This window comes from Arachis ipaensis, chromosome B7, assembly GCF_059453495.1.
Source record: "Arachis ipaensis isolate K30076 ecotype BB chromosome B7, ASM5945349v1, whole genome shotgun sequence".
Taxonomy (NCBI): Eukaryota; Viridiplantae; Streptophyta; class Magnoliopsida; order Fabales; family Fabaceae; genus Arachis; species Arachis ipaensis.
The window spans coordinates 114,648,764-114,667,558 of record NC_142442.1 but is presented as its reverse complement, the minus strand read 5'-3'; the positions used below and the strand labels follow the sequence as shown (position 1 = coordinate 114,667,558).

General features: G+C 38.6%; 3 protein-coding genes and 1 non-coding gene across 4 annotated transcripts; 1 reads left to right on the top strand and 3 right to left on the bottom strand.

Moving 5' to 3' along the window:
- Window positions 1-465: 465 nt before the first annotated feature.
- On the bottom strand, window positions 466-1,462 carry LOC148553798 (uncharacterized). Its single transcript, XM_088494888.1, has 2 exons — window positions 1,381-1,462; window positions 466-1,289 (listed from the first exon to the last, which is right to left on the bottom strand). The coding sequence occupies exons 1-2, from the start codon at window positions 1,460-1,462 to the stop codon at window positions 466-468; spliced, it is 906 nt and encodes a 301-aa protein (XP_088351014.1).
- Window positions 1,463-1,502: 40 nt separating this feature from the next.
- LOC107607499 (uncharacterized) lies at window positions 1,503-3,161 on the bottom strand. The gene is made up of 4 exons (XM_088494887.1): window positions 2,900-3,161; window positions 2,573-2,812; window positions 1,599-2,376; window positions 1,503-1,509 (listed from the first exon to the last, which is right to left on the bottom strand). Exons 1-4 carry the CDS (start codon window positions 3,159-3,161, stop codon window positions 1,503-1,505), a joined length of 1,287 nt encoding a protein of 428 aa, XP_088351013.1.
- A 1,270-nt stretch (window positions 3,162-4,431) lies between these two features.
- Window positions 4,432-4,503, top strand: TRNAP-UGG (transfer RNA proline (anticodon UGG)). The gene has a single exon. It is a non-coding gene; the product is annotated as a tRNA-Pro (tRNA).
- Window positions 4,504-4,786: 283 nt separating this feature from the next.
- Window positions 4,787-6,255, bottom strand: LOC107609761 (F-box protein SKIP23). The gene has a single exon (XM_016311782.3). It carries the CDS (start codon window positions 6,130-6,132, stop codon window positions 4,954-4,956), a length of 1,179 nt encoding a protein of 392 aa, XP_016167268.1. The 5' UTR covers window positions 6,133-6,255; the 3' UTR covers window positions 4,787-4,953.
- Between the last annotated feature and the right edge of the window lie 12,540 nt (window positions 6,256-18,795).

The following is an 18,795-nucleotide window of genomic DNA, read 5'->3' as shown; positions in this document are numbered from 1 at the left end:
GTTCTATTACTTACATTGTTGTTACTTTGATTGATGTTACAACTATTATAGATATTTTTATTTTTTTTATATATTTAACGAACTATTATTTTAATTTTCAATAATTTGTTAATTAATCTATATTTATTATACTATTATAGAAATAAAATTAAAAATTAAATACATATTTTCAAAAATATATTAATAATAATTAAATATCAATTCTTATATATAATTTATGGTGTAAAATGAGATAATAAATTACTATGTGATGTTACTATGTGAATCCATATTTGTATACTATATGATGTTACTATGTGAATCCATATTTAAAAGGATAAAAAAATATGAAACTGCGAATGTCAAACTGGTTTAAATTTAATACATCTAGCAATAAATATAACAATAGTCACTTCCTTACGATATATCAAACTGCGAATGTCAGGCAGCAACGTAAATTAAAATGAAAATTAACAATAGTCACTTCTACTCTCCGGGTGCCCCCGCACTTGGACCACCTCGCTGACGACATCTACTCCGGCTGTGGCCCTCGGCACCGCATTGCTTGCATCTCCTTGGACCACGCAACATGCGGGTGTCCATCTCATTCAAGAAGCGGGTCATCTTAGGCCGACCTTTGGCCACCCGTCTGAGGAACGGATTGCCAACGAATCGTGGACCACGATACGCAGGCCACGTTGTAGGATTTTCCAGTGGTCTAAACCTCGCCCTGTATACTCTTCGAACTGAATCCATCTTGTATACGTCATGAACATATACTTGCCAATCCAACCGCTGATTTGCACAACAAGCTAGAACATGTCGACACGGAATTCGGTCAACCTGGAATTCACCATAGTCGCACCGCTGTTGGCGTAGGTCAACTGCATACTCAACCCCATTAGGCATCTCACGAACTTCGAAGACTTCATGTTCTCTGTCAAAACAGCTCACCTGTATGTTTCCCGATGCTCGCTGGTTTGCATGCAGCTTCGAGGTGACCATCTCAAAGAACACATGTCCAGCATTAATTCGAGCCTCAGCCTCGGCTCTTTTCCTAGTGAACAACTCATTTAGTCTGTAAAATGTAGCCTTAACAAGCGTAGTGACCGGGAGATTGCGTGCACCCTTCAGCACGGAGTTGATGCACTCCACAAGATTGGTGGTCATATGTCCCCATCTGTATCCACCATCGAATGCCAAAGCATACTGCTCACGTGGGATGCGGTCAAGCCAGTTGGTGTAAGCCTCACCCCGTTCTTTTAATCGTTCATAGCGCATCTGGTACTCCCGTATCGTCCTCGAATACCCTACGATAAAAAACCATCATCAATGAATCACGTTCTATCGAGCCAAATTTACTTAGTAAACAGTGGAAATCAACCGCGTAATTAAACTTACCGATATTGACGATGAGCTTCTGCAGGTACGGTGCCTTGAACTTTCTCAAGAAATTCGACTCAATATGCCGGATACAGAACATATGGAAAGCTTTGGGAGGAGACCAAGCCCCATTACTCCGATCAATAGCTGACCTGATAGAATCGTGTCGATCAGAGATAAGTCTGACACCATCACGTGTGACCACATGTTGACGAAGGTTACTTAGAAAAAAGTACCATGCATCAGAGGTCTCCCCCTCCACTATGGCAAATGCAATAGGCACGATGTTGTTATTACCATCTTGTGAGACTGCAACCAACAAACAACCCTTGTATTTACCATACAAATGAGTTCCGTCCACCTGCACTACTGGCTTGCAATGTCTGAAGGCCCTAATACAAGGGTAATAACTCCAGAAGACTCTATGTAGTACACGGATATCAGGAACCAAGTCATCCCCCTGGTACGCATCCATTGTTTCAAAGTGAACCACTGCTGACGGCTCCTTGTGACACATGGCCTCAAACCATATGGGTAAAGCTTTATACGATGCCTCCCAACCTCCGAAAATTGACTCAACCACCTTCTGCTTTGCTAACCAAGCTTTCCTATAGCTGATGGTGTAGTTAAACTTCGACTGGACTTCCGCAATGACTGATTTCACCTTCAAAGATGGGTCAACCTCTACCAACGGCTTAATTGCTTCTGCAACTGTCTTGGAGTCCAGTTTCAAATGGTCTTGAGAAATTGTCGACCGGGTACAAGTGTGACTACCATTGTACCTCCTTATCTCCCAGTAGTACTTCTTCTGCATTTTCGTAACCCTGATCAGCCAATCACAACCTTTGCCATAATGTGTACATTTAGCATAGAATGTCGTCGGTTCCGACATATCATAAACCCGATAGTCTACCCCTCTACGGATGGTATAGTCTTTCATTGCCTTGATTACTTCCTCCCTTGAACTGAATTCCATCCCCACCGTAAATTCACCGTCTACCACAACAGGAAGCTCTGCCACAATCACACCGTAGGAAATATATATTCATAAATAATCATTACATACATACATACATATATATATATATATATCTTAACAAATAAAATTCTCCTAAATTCTCCTATAATAGTCTTTACATTCCCTATTCTATCTACATAGAGAACTAGTAATTAATATATTAATCAAATGGTATGGTAACAAACGGCATACCTGCATTCATATATTGGGGAAACTCAGCTGCATTCATCGCTTCCAAATCCAACGACCGCATGAAAGAAGGCTCCTGAAACGGATGCGAGTTTGCTAGTGCATTAGCAACCTCCGCCACATCTGGGTTCATGGGGCCGTCAGCTCCATCTTCGTTTTCACTTGGACCAACGATCTCATAGTTACTTTCAAAGTCCTCATCGCTACCACTATCATAATCTTCGACTTCAATATTTCGGTCCACTTCAGATTGCTCGAACTCAATATACAACTCGATGCACGATATTCACCGGCGATTCTCAATATACATTGAAAATATTTCCTGCATACTCGCTTCATCTGTCACGTATTTCGTCTGAAAATGGACGAATCCACCAAACACAGGTAAAGGATACCTGTACAAAATACACGATATTCTTCCTGATCTTTCTGAATGTATCTTCTCACAAATCACACCTTTCAATTCATCTAATGACAATGTAAACGGAATAACAACATCTACTGGATTTTGACATACAAATTGAACTCCCTCATATGTTTCTAACAAAATCTGTCCACCACAATAAATTTTTAATATAACTCTATCATCCATAATATCAAACTACTTTAAACAGTCTCACTCTCAATAAAATCTAATATACAAAAATAAAGAAAAATAAAAGAAGAGGAAGAACATCACCGGGTTGCAGACACTCACGGACTGAAGAAGAAGAAGAATTGGGGTTCTGGGTACAATCTTCGTTTATGTACGCATGAGTCGCTTAATCGGACGGACCGACCGGTTCATTCACAAATTTTCACGCACTAGAAATCGCTGCCACCGATTTCTCAGTAGCTGATTTACCTTGCAGCAAATCGGTGGGTCCGATTTAGTCTCCTAAGGATCAAAATTTTTTTCTGACCCACAAATCCCTGGGACCGATTTGTGGTTTTTTGCTGACCCACAAATCCCTGGGACCGATTTGAGGTCTCCTGGATTCGAGTAGCAACAAATCGGTTCGTCCGATTTTATGAATCATATACAAACCAACCCAAAATCGGTCAGTCCGATTAGACTCCCTTTTCCTCAGAAATAAATCGGACGGTCCGATTTCATCCCCCACCTAACTTCAGCTTTCCGCCGTCACAGCCTTGTATAACACCCACAACCTCCATAACGCTGCGCTACTCACATTCCGTTATCATATCAAAAAAAACAGCCTCGTACGCACCCTCATTATTTCGAATAATGTTTATTGGTTCAGAAATTATTTCACGTACCGAGTTTGAGGTATTAATTCAAAAAATTCGAAGTTATTTGGATTCTCTCCCTCTCCCTCTCCCTCTCCCTCTCCCTCTTTCCTTTTGGACTTTCGTAGTGATATTTGGACATCTTTTTATATTATTTTTCTGTAAAGTTAGCCTTAATTCAAAATAATTATATTGACCATTAAAATTTTCAAATGTATAATAAATCAATAATAATAGATAACTTTAGTAATTTAATTTGATTATTCAAATATAATCCGATAATGATAATAGATTCAAACAAAGTTTAAGATTATAAACATTTTGTTCTTATTATATAACTCAAGCCAGATTAACTTAGTCAAACAAACCCTACGACAAGTAATTTTGAACACAAAAAGAAAAAAATCCAACACAATATTTTCATTTTCTTTATGCTATTGTAGCCTTAAGTAATATATTGTGCAACTTTTCAAGTTTGTGTACTAGTTCTTCTTTTCTTTTTTTGGTTTACAGTTTTCTTACTAGTTACTCCTTTTGTTATATACATGGACTAGAAAGCGAAGTTTCAAGGTTGATCCAGCTGAGGTTAGAGAAAACACATTTTCATAAAAATGGAATCCATTTATTAACGTGGGCATTTGGTCTAGTGGTATGATTCTCGCTTTGGGTGCGAGAGGTCCCGAGTTCGATTCTCGGAATGCCCCTCTTTGGATTACTGAGACCTTCTTGTGTCTTATAGTTAACCTTAACCAAATAGACTGCCAGAGGGATGATGGCATATATATTCTATATTCACGGCAGAAAGATTAGCGGTGCTCCCCCAATTCCACACGGAAATAATCAAAGAATAAACATCTCTTTATGCTTTCGTCAATTGATAATACTTCCCACTGCTTAACAACAAAATGCCTTCAATCATCTACTAGGACAAAACAGTATCTTATATTGCAATCTAATATAGTATTAAATAGCCAAGTAGATCATACATTTGAAGAAGCAAATAGGTCCATAATGTTCATATTCATGAATATACTGTACTATACACGATAAATCACAATTCACTGGGCCAAGGCATATATGTGGCTTCTTAACCCAGGTAACAAACATCAATCATGAACTTACAACACACGTTTAGCTTCCAAATCGTAAAATAATTAAGAGGGATTAGGTGAAACCCAAATTGGGAGAGGCCAACCCAACCTAGAATATGAATTTCGGGGATAGCATGGCAAAGGCTCAATACCTTGGTCCCATAATCTGAAGATCCCCAAATCATGCTTCCCACAAGCATCATCATAATTAAAATCCGAATAATCATCAGTGAAATATATGCAATCCCCCAAACACCCAACAGAAGCAGCAACTAACGAAAGCGAAGAGTTCCCTCCAATAAACAGAGCGCGATCGCCCAAACTTTCAACCTTTTGCCATTTAAACGCACACCAATTCATCTCAAAGATTTCAAACCCCACGGTTCTATACACCAAATTGGACTCACCGCCTGCATCATCGAACTCCTGTTCCAGAATCCGCGACACCAACATCATGTCCTCGCCGGAAAAAACCGCGTAGTGAATATCGCCGGAGAATCTCGCCGACGCCACGGTCTGAATGATCGATACACGAGGAGGAAAACAATCATCATCAACACAACACACCGCAACCGTTCCTTCTTTGCTCACCGCATAGAACGAGTTTGAGCCATCGTGATGAACCGCGTCTTCCCAGCAGTGAAGTTCTTCGCTAACGAAAATCCAAGAATCATCGCCGCTTCTACAGAACGCCAGGTTCCGTTCACCGACAATCGCAAACGCCGAGAATTCGCTGTTCCCTGAAGGGCTCGAGGATAAGACGATCTTTCTGACGAAGGAGTTGCACATCTGCCTTAGATTGAAGGAGTCAACGCCGCCATGGTGGTTCCGAACGAGGTATTCTCGACCGACGTTGGAGTAATTGAAACCGATGACGCTGGGGAAAGCGTTGAGTGGAGGGAGAGAGCGCGTGGCGCGCGTGAGAGGGTTGAGGAGGCTGACGCTGGGGGACTCTTCGTTGAGAGAGACGAGCCAGCCGTGGGAGGAGCCGCAGTTTCGGGTTCGGATGGAAGCTTCTGGAAGGTTGAGGAGGTGAGTCTTGTATGTGGAGAGGTGGAAGAAGGCTCGCCGTGAGAGCATGAGCCATGGGAGCTGAGGACGGAGGTGGAGAGGTGATTGTGGGAGAAACGAGTGCCAGCACCGGCATGCGGCCCTGAATCGGAGGTAGTCGCCATAGGTTGGTAAGTTTCCGGCGATAATTTCGATAATCTCCGGTGGTAGGTCACTCCAGTCCATGCCCATTATTTATTAGTATTCTGTTCCTCCAAACTCGGAACTGAAAAGCCTTTTTTTTTTTTTCATCTGTTTCTCTGCAAATGTTAGTACTTGGGACCTTGTCAATTTGTCATTGCTTGCTGCTCTTCTTCTTCGCCTCTTTTGGTTTTTGTTTACTGCTACTAATTTGGGCTTTTTATTTTGAGAATGCCTGAATCTCAACGGGCTTAGTATTGTAGTCCAATATGGGCTTGCCTGAAACGATTTATGTGGATGTGGATTGACAAAACTTAAATACAAAATTAAATGAAACGTAGTACACCAAAATAAATAAATAAATAAAGAATAATTACTCAATTCGGTCTCCAAAAATTTTAAAAGCGGATATTTTAGTCCTTAAAAAAAATTAATACACAGATCAATCTTCATCGTTTTATTCCATCAGACATTTCAGTCCCCAGTCTATTTTTCGGCGTGACTCGTCAACAGCAATTGCTAACTTGGCACGTTAACTCACACATGTGGCCGTTAAGTGTCCACGTGTGTGAGGAGGACAAAACAATTCCTAGACTTGTTAATTAAAATGTTGTCGTATCCAAAATACTCCTCTTTTCTTGTTCTTCATCATTGAAGGTCTCATGAACCCTAGTTCTTCATCTGCAAGAATCGACACATCCATGTTCAGTTTCGATGATGCCAAATAGAGGAAGTTCGTCTTATTTGAATTGCCGCGGAGGGAGATACAGTTGCTCCAATGGTAGTGGTCTTGTACACGGTGATGTGAGGAGCTTGAGAAACGTTGAAATCACGAAGGAACAACACCCAAAATGCTTATGTCATTTGTATGCAATAATCTCCATTTTAAGAACTCATGAAAATTCGAACATGTTGTTTTTTTGGATGCCCACTATATATGATAAACATTTGTTGGCATTGTAGTTAGTTAAAATAAAAAAAAATTGCGTTGAATAATCTGTTTGTGAAATGGGCAGGAGAAACTCTATTAGGAAAAACAATTTCTATCTCGAGGTTTTCAGTGATAGTGTCAGGAGGCCCTAGAAATCTTTCTCTCGGAAGATTATCTTCCAGGCTGTTAGTCCAGTCACTCAAATTCTCATCTGACGCTGAACCAGTTGACACCTTTGTGTTTGACCTCCTATGCATATGGGTTTCTGAATTCAGCTATTCCATTTGATGGCATTGATGTCATTCTGATAGACGGTGGTAATAATAATAGCCTAGAAGAATCCTATCATGAAGTTAGCACAAAAGTGATGCCATTAGATTATTCAAACGTGACAATTTGCTGAGTTTCCCATAATGCAAAATGCTGATACTACTTTTATTACTTTAAACATATGCATTATTTATTTTCTTAACTAATCCTCCTAAAGTGTTTTCGTTTAGAAAATTTTTAATTTTGTTGAATAGAAAGTGTTGGCTATAAAATGATGAATATATATATTAATCTCATATGAGAAAGAGGTCATACTTCAGCATTATAAAAACTGTCATCTGTACTGCGATTGTTCTGCTGATGTTTCAAGCTTCCACCTCCACTATCTAATATGCCACCTATTTGTGAAACTAAAGATACTGATTTGGGACAGAAACTAATAGAGTTGCGGAGTAAAATTGATATGTTAGAGGTTTATCAAAATATAGTTTCAAAGATTGACTCAAAGAATAGAGGTTTCAATGTAGTGTCTATTTTTATAGTTCTAGCATTATTAGTTTTGACCATGGCAGTAGTTATTGTTGCTTTGTAAGAGATGCGTGAGCATCTTTCCTATCTTTTTCTAGTGAATTTGCATTTAAATTGATTGAGTTTAATCAAGAATTAATTATCTTTTAACCACTATAAATGCTACTTTGAGTCTTGTGCAATTCTGTTTATTTTTGGTAGCATTTGGTTGGATTTGATGGAGTTTCCACAGAAAAAGAGAAGAAGGCTATATAGGGCAGGAATGGCTTAGAGGATGGAGAGGAATCTTGCACAAATGGAAGAAGCACAAGAATTAAAGGAGATGACCAGCGAGGAGCAACGCGTGCGCGTACCTGACGTGTACGCGTGACACGCAAAGAAGACCATCGACGCGTACGCGTCAGTGACGCGTACACATGACATGCGCCACGTGCAGAAAACGTAGAAAACGCTGATTGATATAATTAATTTTGATTTAAACTTTAATTTTTATAAATAGGAAAAGATATTATATTATTTTTAGAAAATAGATTTTAAATTAATTAGTATTAGATATAAAAGAGAAAAAAAACTTCTCTTCTGGGAATTATTCCATTCCAATTCACAATTATTCACAATTCACAATTTAAAAGAATCCTAGTTTTCACTCTTTTCCATGAGCAACTAAACCTCCACTGTTAAGATTAGGAGCTCTGTCTATTGTATGGATTGATTCTATTATTTTTCTATTTTAATTCATGTACTGATTTATAATTTAAGAATTATTTTCGTTCTTTATCTTATGAATTTGGGTGGAACAGAAGTATGACCCTCTTTCTAATTGAGTTCTTGTATAACTTGGAAAAGCTCTTTACTTGAACAACAGCTTGAAAATAATTTCTCCTAAATTCTAATTATCTGGACTTAACGAGATACGTGACATATAATCCTCTTATATTTGGATAATTAGGATTTTTGTGGCATAATAACTAGAATTAAACTTCACCCCCTAATTGGAATTAATTGACTAAGGAATTGGCGATTGATGAAAGTTAGAGAAGACTATAAAGGTCTAAGGAATTAGGGTCTAGTCACATATAGTTTGCCATGAATTAAATCTTACATGATTAAAATAGTTAGTAAGAAAAGTCAATCCGGAAAATAGATAATTCTGAAGCCTTAACTGCCTTCTCCATATTGTTTTTCCGACTTATTTACTTGCTTGTCTTCTGATATTCTGAATTTACTGTTTAATGCTTTTGAACTCTCAAACACCATTTTTTGCTTGTCTAACTAAGCCAATCACTCAATCATTGTTGCTTAGTCCATCAATTCTCGTGGGATCGACCCTCACTCACCTGAGTTATTACTTGGTACGACCAGATGCACTTGCCGGTTAGCTTGTGGTTATAAATTCCGCACCAGTAACAGATTTAGATTTGGACATATATCATGTGTAAGCTTGCTTTTAGTTCAATATTTGTATGCTATTTTGGTGAAGTTGCATGAACATTTGTAATGATTTTTTGGATTGAATGGTAGTAAGTTAAAACAAGTTTTTGCAATATGTATGCTTGTTAAAAAATTCTTCATTGCATTATTAAGCAAAACGTAAGCACCTAATGGCTTCTCACTTAATGTTATTTATCTGTGAAATTAACACAAATTATAAAGATAGTTACAAATAAATGGGTACAACATAACACACCATTACTTCCAATACTAAGTAAATAACTGTAGAGTATATATTTTAGAAAATAGCATTCAAGACTTTAAAAAAGCTATTCATGTCATAGTAGCAAACTAACAATGTTGAGTTAAGAATACAATTAATTTAACGATGATGATAAATATTTATTTATTGGATTAACTATCCAATTAGGTTTAATTATTTCATTTAGTGATACAGTCCCAAAATAATTGTGCAGCAGCCCAAACCAATGAAACAAAACTTTGCTTTGTTCAGATGGGAATCTATGTTGTTTCGGATATAGCAACAAGGAAAAAGAGAAGTCCACTAACTGTCCAGATCCATAAAACAGGTGGCTGGTTCCATGAAAAATCAAGGAGGGCTTCAGGTCATAAATTGATGAATCAAGCCCATGATTCATAACAAGCCCAAGAAGAGATCCAAGTCCATTCAATCAATTTGAATTGCAAGAAATCAACAGCTGGGATGCTAGGTATCCTTCGGGTATAACACAGAGAAGAAAAAGAGAGTTTGTTGATGATGCAAGCCAATTAAATAAAGCATCCCAAACTAAAAGAAACAAGGAAAGAGGAGCTGCCAATATCTTCAATCGAAGCCCAAGTGAAAGTAACAAACATATCTATTGGGCCGAATGAATTGACAAGAAAATCCAAGCCCAATGCTATTCATCCAAGTTGAAGCCAACGTTCTCATTGCTTGCTTCAGTCAGATTCTTGTGGAAAGAGAGAGAGATTTTCTTCTTCCTAGTTCTGTCATCAGAGAAGAAAAAAAGAGAAAGGTTCATCATGAAAGCAAGGTCATATCACACTAATCAAAGCATGTTAAGCAAAGTCAAAGGTTAAAGGTAAATAATTTTCATTTGCATGCAAGTTGATTTCTTCACTCCTTCTCCTACTCTCTGTGACACCATTTCTGAAAAGAAGAAGAAACTGGTGATAGATTAGCTCTGCTTTAAATCAATGGCTCAAAGTGTTACTTGGAGCCAAAGCACCTTATCGAAGGTGTGAATTTGGGATTGTCACTGAGAAGACATCTTTCTTATGCTCTGTGGACCTCGGTCAAAGCAAATGAATCAGTTTCAAAATTTCTAATTTTGGGGATGATTGAAGAAAAAGAAAGCATGATTTTTGAGAACTCAAAGTCCAAGGAGTTGACTGGAGAGAAACCCTATCTGGCTCTCAGCACAAGGTACAAAAAAGAAAATTGCTTCTCTATTTTGGATAAGGAGAGAGAACCAGAATCTGAGTTGCATTGAGAGCATTCCTAGTGAGAGTTCAACGCTTTGGACTGTGTTTCTATATCAAAGAAACATACTGCCAAAATGAAGAACAATCATAGAGAGTTCTGAAGTTGGTTCATCTGATAGCTTCACGGCTATGAATTATCATCTCCATGGTTTATTATTTTATTATTCTGTTTTAATGTTTATCTTTCTTTGTGTTCTCTTGAGTGAGAAAAGCAATAAAGGTGAGGCATTTGAAAAAGCCAACTAGAGAGAAAAGGCAAAGAGAGAAACTTCGAGAGAAAAGCCAAAGTTGATTTCAGATTTCTATTTGTTTGTATTTCTGTTTTGCATCTTGTATCTGATGTATCCCTTGCTAAGTTGGGTAAGCACTTAGTGTCACTACAAAAAAAAAGGTCTATGGTCACGGTAAAAAACCGTGACCATAGCTAGTGAAAAGGGTGACCATAGATCTATGGTCACGGTTTTGGACCTATGGTCACGATTTTTTACCATGACCTATTCCGCCGTGGCCATAGGTCTATGGTCATGATTTTTTTACCCATGGTCACGGTTTCTATGGTCACTGTTATAATTTTCAAATTCTAACACTTTAGGCCACGGTTTTTAACCGTGACCATAGGGCAATCTATGGTCACGGTTTTGGCCGTGACCATAGCTTCTATGGTCACCCTTCCTTAAAATCGTGACCATAGCCTTATCTATGGTTACGGTTTTGGCCGTGACCATAGCTTCTATGGTCACCCCTCCTCAAAACCGTGACCATAGCCTTATCTATGGTCACGGTTTTTGCCATGACCATAGCTCTATGGTCACCCCACCTTAAAACCGTGACCATAGCCTTATCTATGGTCACGGTTTTTGCCATGACCATAGCTCTATGGTCACCCCACCTTAAAACCGTGACCATAGCCTTATCTATGGTCACGGTTTTTACCGTGACCATAGCCTCTATGGTCACCCCCACTTAAAACAGTGACCACAGCCTCTATAGTCACCCCTCCTTAAAACCGTGACCATAGCCCTATCTATGGCTACGGTTTTCACCGTGACCACAGCCTCTATGGTCACCCCTCCTTAAAACCGTGACCATAGCCCTATATATGGTCACGGTTTTTCACCGTGACCATAGCCTATTTTGTTTTATGAGATTTAAATTTTTTTAAGCATAATCACATCCCAAAATGATGATAATTACAAAATAAATCTTTAAATAAAAAAAGATAATCAACAATTAAGATAAGTTGTAATTGAAGTAACCAGCTAACATATCAATATAGTTGAGTGAATACACTTATCTCAATCTTAGTTTTATACACAATGATATATACAGTAACACTAAATAGACACTATTAACAGAGTTGTTCCACAGGCATGAGAGCAATACAACTTAGACTCTGCTAAGATAGATTGTTTCTGGTATTGCTATTCTTTCTTCTCAACGCTCGAGAATTTTTATTTCACCCACTTTACCATTTGAAAGGTTAGCACCTGCTTCATTAACATGCAAAATAAAGTCACATTAGACATAAACACCTACATTTATTCTTCTTCAACTTAGGAAAAAAAACATATCATAAAAACATGTATACATCACACATATAATAGCTGGTACACACTATACAACACACATCCACATCATAGTATATCACACATCATAAAACAATATAAAGTATTTGAAGAGATACAGTATATATTACCAAAGTACTTGAAATCCTCTGAGTAGCTTCTTTTTGTTTTTAGCACTTCATTTTTGACAGACTTCATTGCAGGTCTCAATTCCTATAAAGCACCAAATAATATAAATATAGCACAAGTAAAAAGAAAATGAAAATAAAAAATGAAGCAACATAAACAACAAAGCAAACCTGAAAAGCTCTAGATTGGCAATCGACAAAACTTACTTTGTTCAAGCTGCAAAGAAACCTGAAGAAACAACTGACTGAAGTTAGTAGCAAACAGAACTAGAGTTGGAAGCTGGAAAACATGTTTTGTAATTTTAAATGCTAAAGCATTTCAATATTAATCAAATCATCATTTACTTTTAAAAATTATTAAAGGTAGTCCTTTTGCAATTATAGAAACTTTATTATATACAAAGGTAACAATGCTGCATAGTTTCAAACAAATTTACATAAAAACTAGCTTTGTGTACAATAAGCAACATGAGCTGACAGTCTAATCAATTTGAGCTACTTAATCATGCTGAAAATAACAACTTCAAGTTTTAACTTCTAACAAAAATGAGGATCTATAAAGAAATACCTTCTCAGCAATAGAACTCATATGCATTTCTATTTCCTACAGCAAAGTTCCACACCCCCAGCTTAATCAACAAATAAACTACCTTATTCTCTTCAGTGGCCCCAGCCGCAAGAGTTTCAAGTGCATTTATTCTTGATTGGTACTTATCCTCACGAGCCTTGAAAATATTGTTTTGCTTCATATATGCAACATAGTAAAACAGTCATTCTTCAAGGATAACTGAAAAACTTAAATTCTCTAGGGAGGTAATGAACATATAAAGTTAATTTTACATTTTTTATGCTTTCTGCTTGATGTGAAACACACAACTCAATTACTTGCAGAATTTTCTTCAACAGGCAACCTGCACGTTGAGCCTAGAAACATGCAAATAAACTCAACAACTGTTTATCAACAAAACCAATTTGGAAAGCATAGGAAATAGCATTGACATGAATTATTTATTGCAGAAGTATTCAGCCCTCCAACTATTCTTTAAACCCAACTCCAATCAATCACCAACTAAGTCCGTTACAATAATCAAATAACCAGTTCAACAGTAACAATTTCAATTTAATCCATCAAAATACAGAATTCACAACAATCTCTCAGCAAACAATTCATAATCCATGCATAATCAATTTCATAAAATCAACAAATTCAATCAGAGTTCCAATCAAAATTTCAATCATTCTAATCACAATCTCAATCATAAATCAACATTCATATAATCAATCAATTACTCACAGCCATTAAACCTATTTGCAGTTACTCAATAAACCTTGTGGACATTCTTAAATTAAAAACCATTTAAATTAAACCCCTACCTCGATGTCACAATCGCATAATTTGAACAAGACAGCCCCCATTTCGTTTCTAATTTCAGCAGTGATAATCCTACTGCAACCAAGGACAGTGGTAGCCGCATCAACTGGAACAGCAACAACGTCAATTTTAACGCAATCCGGAACGGCGGCAGCGGCACCAACTTTGATTATGCCCGCAGCAGTGACAATTTCAACCATTTAAGCATAACTCAGCGATACTAAGACAGAGGTGCTTACTAATGGAATCAAAATAAGAATGCAGAGATAAACAAAATGCAGCAAAAATAAGGGTAGAGAACATTATAGGTTTTCAAATTATGGAATTGGAATCAAAATGGAGAGTGGCATTGTTGATGGTAGCTTCAATGGCGGAAAACCCCAAAACAGAAACTGCAGTAGCCAACTCTCACGGAATAGGAATGAAATTGGAAGAATATGGTGGTATTAGCGGCTCAGGGAAAGGCAGAACGGTGACAGCGATCGCGGCTCCAGTGAAGGTGACGGCGGCTTTTCCTCCTCGTCGCAGTCCTTGGCTCGCGTCTCCCTCATCTCCATCTCGGGCTTCTCTCAGTGACACAGAGCGTTGACCTCGAAGCACGACGGCGACGCGACGGCGGCTCCATGGACGGGACGGCAGTGATGACAGCTACTCCTTCAGACCTCCATCGCATCTCTCTCTCGACGCCTCTCCTTCATCCCTGTTCAACCGGGACCAAGGCGGACTCCACGGAACGGCGGCAACGGGCGAGGAAGACGGGCGACGGGCGGGCAAGGCGCGACGACTCCCTTCCCCTCCTCTTCTCTTCTTCTTCTCGTTTCTTTCCTTTTCTCTGAACGTATGCATTGTGCGTTTTGTGATATTAGGGTAATGTTAAGTTGTGATTTAGAAATTTAGAATTAGGATAAAATATATATGAGTAATATAATAATTTTATAAAACATTTAAGATAGATTAATAATTTAGAATTTAAATATAATACTTTAAAAATTAATTTCAAAACATATAATTTTACTTATTAATATATTATTGAGTTTAAATAATTATTTTTAATTTAAATTATAAAATAAATCCACTAATCACAACTTATAAAATACCGTTTAAATTCGAAGATATCAATTTAAATTTTTTAATTATTAAAATTTTTAAATTTAAATTAATTTAAATTCAAATTATCAAAACTTAATTTAGTTACAAAATATTCTTAAATAGTAATTAGGCTTAAGGTTAGGGTTAAAACTAAAGTAATGTAAAAAATTTAGTAAAATTAAAAAGTAGAATAATAATTGAAAATCAATCATAATTTATTTAAATTATTTTAAAAATATAATATTTTTTGTCAACTATTACTTAGTTTTATATTTTAAATAATTTTTAATTTAAAATTAATAGTATTCAACTTAATTTTTTATTTATAAAATTAAATTTAAAATTATTATTAGTTTTTAATTATTAAAATTTTTAAAAGATAAAATATTTAAAATTATAAAAATACATAAAAATATTCATTAATTTAAACTCAAATGATTAAAACTGCGACCAAAGACCACTTTAGGTCACCTTCCAAAATCGTGACTATAGACTCTTTTAGGCCACTCTTTTGAAAAATCGTGACCATAGACACTTTTTGGTCACTGTAAAAAACCGTGGCCAAAGACACATTTAGGTCACCCCCAGAACTGTGACCATAGACCTTTTTAGGCCACCCCCAAAACCGTGACCATAGATCCCTTTATGTCACCCCCAAAACCGTGATCATAGACCCTTTTAGGTCACCTTTTTTTAAAAACCGTGACCATAACCCCTTTTTGGTCACTGTAAAAAACCGTAACCATAGACCCCTTTAGGTCACCCCTAAAACCGTGACCATAGACCCTTTTAGGCCACCCCCCAAAATCGTGACCATAGACTCCTTTAGTAGGGGTGTGCAAAAAAACTGGTTTTACTGAACTGAATTAAAACTGAACTGAAATTGTTTTAAATAAACCAGTTTTTTTAAATAAAAAACTGAACTGAAACCATAGAGTTTTTATGAAAACCAGTTTATTAAAAACCAGTTTTTATGGTTCAGTTTAGTTTTAAACCAAATTAAAACTGGTTTTATTTAAACTCTAAAATTAGTTTTTACATACTCTTTTTCTCTCTCCTTTCACTTTCTCTCTCCCCTTCCTCTCTCTCTCCACTTTCTCCTCCCTCTTTCCCTTCTCTCTCCACTTTCTCCTCCCTCTCTCCCTTCTCTCTCTCTTTCCCCCTCCTCTCTATCTCTCTCCTCTGTCTCCCTCCTCTCTCTCTCCTCTCTCCTCTCTCTCTCTCTCTCTTTCCTCTTTTTTCTTCTCCTCTCCTTCCTCTCTCTCCCCCTCCCATCTCTCTTCATCTCTCTCTCTCTCTTCTCTCTCTCCTTTGCCTCTCTCTCTCTCCTTCTCCCTTCTCGTCTCTCTTCCTCTCTCTCTCTCCTCTTTTCCCCCCTCTCTCCCTTCTCTCTCTCTTTCCCCCTTCTCTCTCTCCTCTTTGTCTCCCTCCTCTCTCTCTCTTTCTATCTCTCTCTCTCCCTTCTCTCTCTCCCTCTCTCTCTTTCTCTCTCTATCTCTCTCTCTCCTCCTCATCTCTCTCTCTCTATCTCTCTCTTCCCCTTTCTTTCTCTCTCTCTCCCCTCTCCCTCCCCTCTCTCCCCCTCCCATCTCTCTTCGTCTCTCTCTCTCTCTATATCTCTCTTCCCCTTTCTTTCTCTCCCTCCCCTCTCTCCCCTCCCATCTCTCTTTCTCTCTCTCTCTCTCTCTCTTCTTCTTCTTCTCTCTCTCTCTCCCTCCTTTTTCTCGTTCTCCCCTTTTTTTTTCTCTCTCTCTCCTCTCCCTCCTCTCTCTCCCCCTCTTTCTTCCTCTCTCTCTCCTTCTCCTCTTTCTTACCCTCCTCTCTCTCTCTTTTTCCTCTCGCTCTCTCTCCATGTCTTTCCTTTTTCTCCCCTCTCCCTCCCTTCCCCCTTCTCTCTCTCTCTCTCTCCCTATTTTTCCTCTCCCATTTTCTTTCTCTCTCTCCCTCCCTTCTCTCTTTCTCTTTCTCTCTCTCTCTCTCTCTCTCTCTCTCTCTTTTTCCTTTTCTCTCTTTCTCTCTCCTATTTCTCTCTCCCCCTTCCCTTATTTCTCTCTCCTCTTCTCTCTCTTTCTTCGTCCACCTCTCTCTCTTTCTCCTTTTTCTTTCCTTCCCTTCCTTTCTCTCTTTTCTCTTTCTCTCTCAACCTTCACTCACTCTATATCCCTCTTCTCTCTCTCCCCCTCTTTTCTCCAAAATAAGAGAGAGAAAGAGGAAGGGAGAAAAAAAAATAGGAGAGAAGGAGAGATAAAAAAAGAGAGAAAGGAGGAGGAGAGAGAGAGAAGGGAGGGGGAGAAAGAGTGCAAGAGAGAGAGGGAGATGAAGTGAGAGAGACAAAGAGAAAGAGAGAGGGAGAGAGAGAGAGAGAGGAGGGGAAGAGGGAATGAGAGATGGAGAGAGAGGTAGAGAGGAAGAGGGATAGGGGAGAGAGAATGAGAGAAAGAGATAGAGGGAGAAAAGGGAGAGAGAAAGAAAGGGGAGGGGAGAAAGAGGGACAGGAGAGAGAGAGAAGAGGGGAATAGAGAGGAAGATAAGAGGAGAGAGTGGGAGAGAGAGAAAAGGAAAAGGAGGAGAGAGAGAGGAAGACAAAGAGCGGAAAAGGGGAGAAAGATGGGGAGAGAGAGAGAGAGAGAAGAGGAAGAGTGAGAGGGAAAAGAGAGAGAGGGAGAAAAGAGGAGAGAGAGAGAGAGAGAAAGAGAAAGGGAGAGAAGGGAGAGAAGGAAGAGAGAGAAAGAGAGAGAGATAGATAGAGATAGAGAGGAGGGAGAGAGAGGGAGAGAAGGGGAGAGAGAGGGAGGGAGAGAGAGAATGGGGAAGAAAGAGAATGTAAAATCTTTTATATATGTTGAGAGAGAGAGAAAGAGAGAGAGAAAGAGAGAAAGAGAGAAAGAGAGAGAGGGGGGAAAGGAAAGGAGAAGAGGGAGAGAGAGAGAGAGAATGAGAAAGAGAGAGAGTGAGAGAGAGAGGGAGAGATGAGGGGGGAGAGAGAGAGAGAGAGAGAGAGAGAGAGAGAAAGAGAAAGAGAGGGGAGGGGAGAAAGAGGGGAAGGGGGAGAGAGAGAGAGAGAGAGAGAGAGAGAGAGAGAAAAGGAAAAGAGAGAGAGGAGGGAGAGAGAGAAAGGAGGGGGAGAGAGGGAGAGAAGAAGAGCGAGAGGAAGAAGGGAAGGAGAGAGAGGGAGAGGAGAGAGAGAGTGGGAGAGAGAGAGAGAAATGAGGGGGAGAGAGGGAGAGAAGAAGAAGAGAGAAAGGGAGAACGGAAGGAGAGAGAGAGAGAGAGAGAGAGAGAGAGAGGGAGAGAGAGAAGGGGAGAGAAGGGGGGAGAGAGGGAGAGAAGAAGAGAGAGAGTGGGAGAGAGAGGGGGAGAGAGAAAATGTAAAAACTAATTTTATATATGTTAAAAGTTAAAACTAGTTTTAACCTATAAACCAGTTTAAACTGGTTTTTTCAATTAAAACTGGTTTTATTTTTATGAACTGGTTTAAACTGGTGCACTATATTGTAAACTGGTTTAAAACCAGTTTCTTATTTGACAAAGTAGTTTGGTTCAGTTTCTAAACCATTTAAAATGGTTTAGTGCAATTTCAGTTCAGTTTATGAAAAAACTGAACCATGAACACCCCTACCCTTTAGGCCACCACCCCAAAACCGTGACCATAGACCCTTTTAGGCCACCCCCAAAACCGTGACCATAGACCCCTTTAGGTCACCCCCCAAAACCGTGACCAATGATCCTTTTAGGTCACCCTTTTTTGAAAAACCGTTACCATAACCCATTTTTTGTCACTGTAAAAAACCGTGACCATAGACCCCTTTAGGTCACCCCCAAACCCGTTACCATAGACCCTTTTAGGCCACCCCCAAAATCGTGACTATAGAACCCTTTAGGCCACCCCAAAAC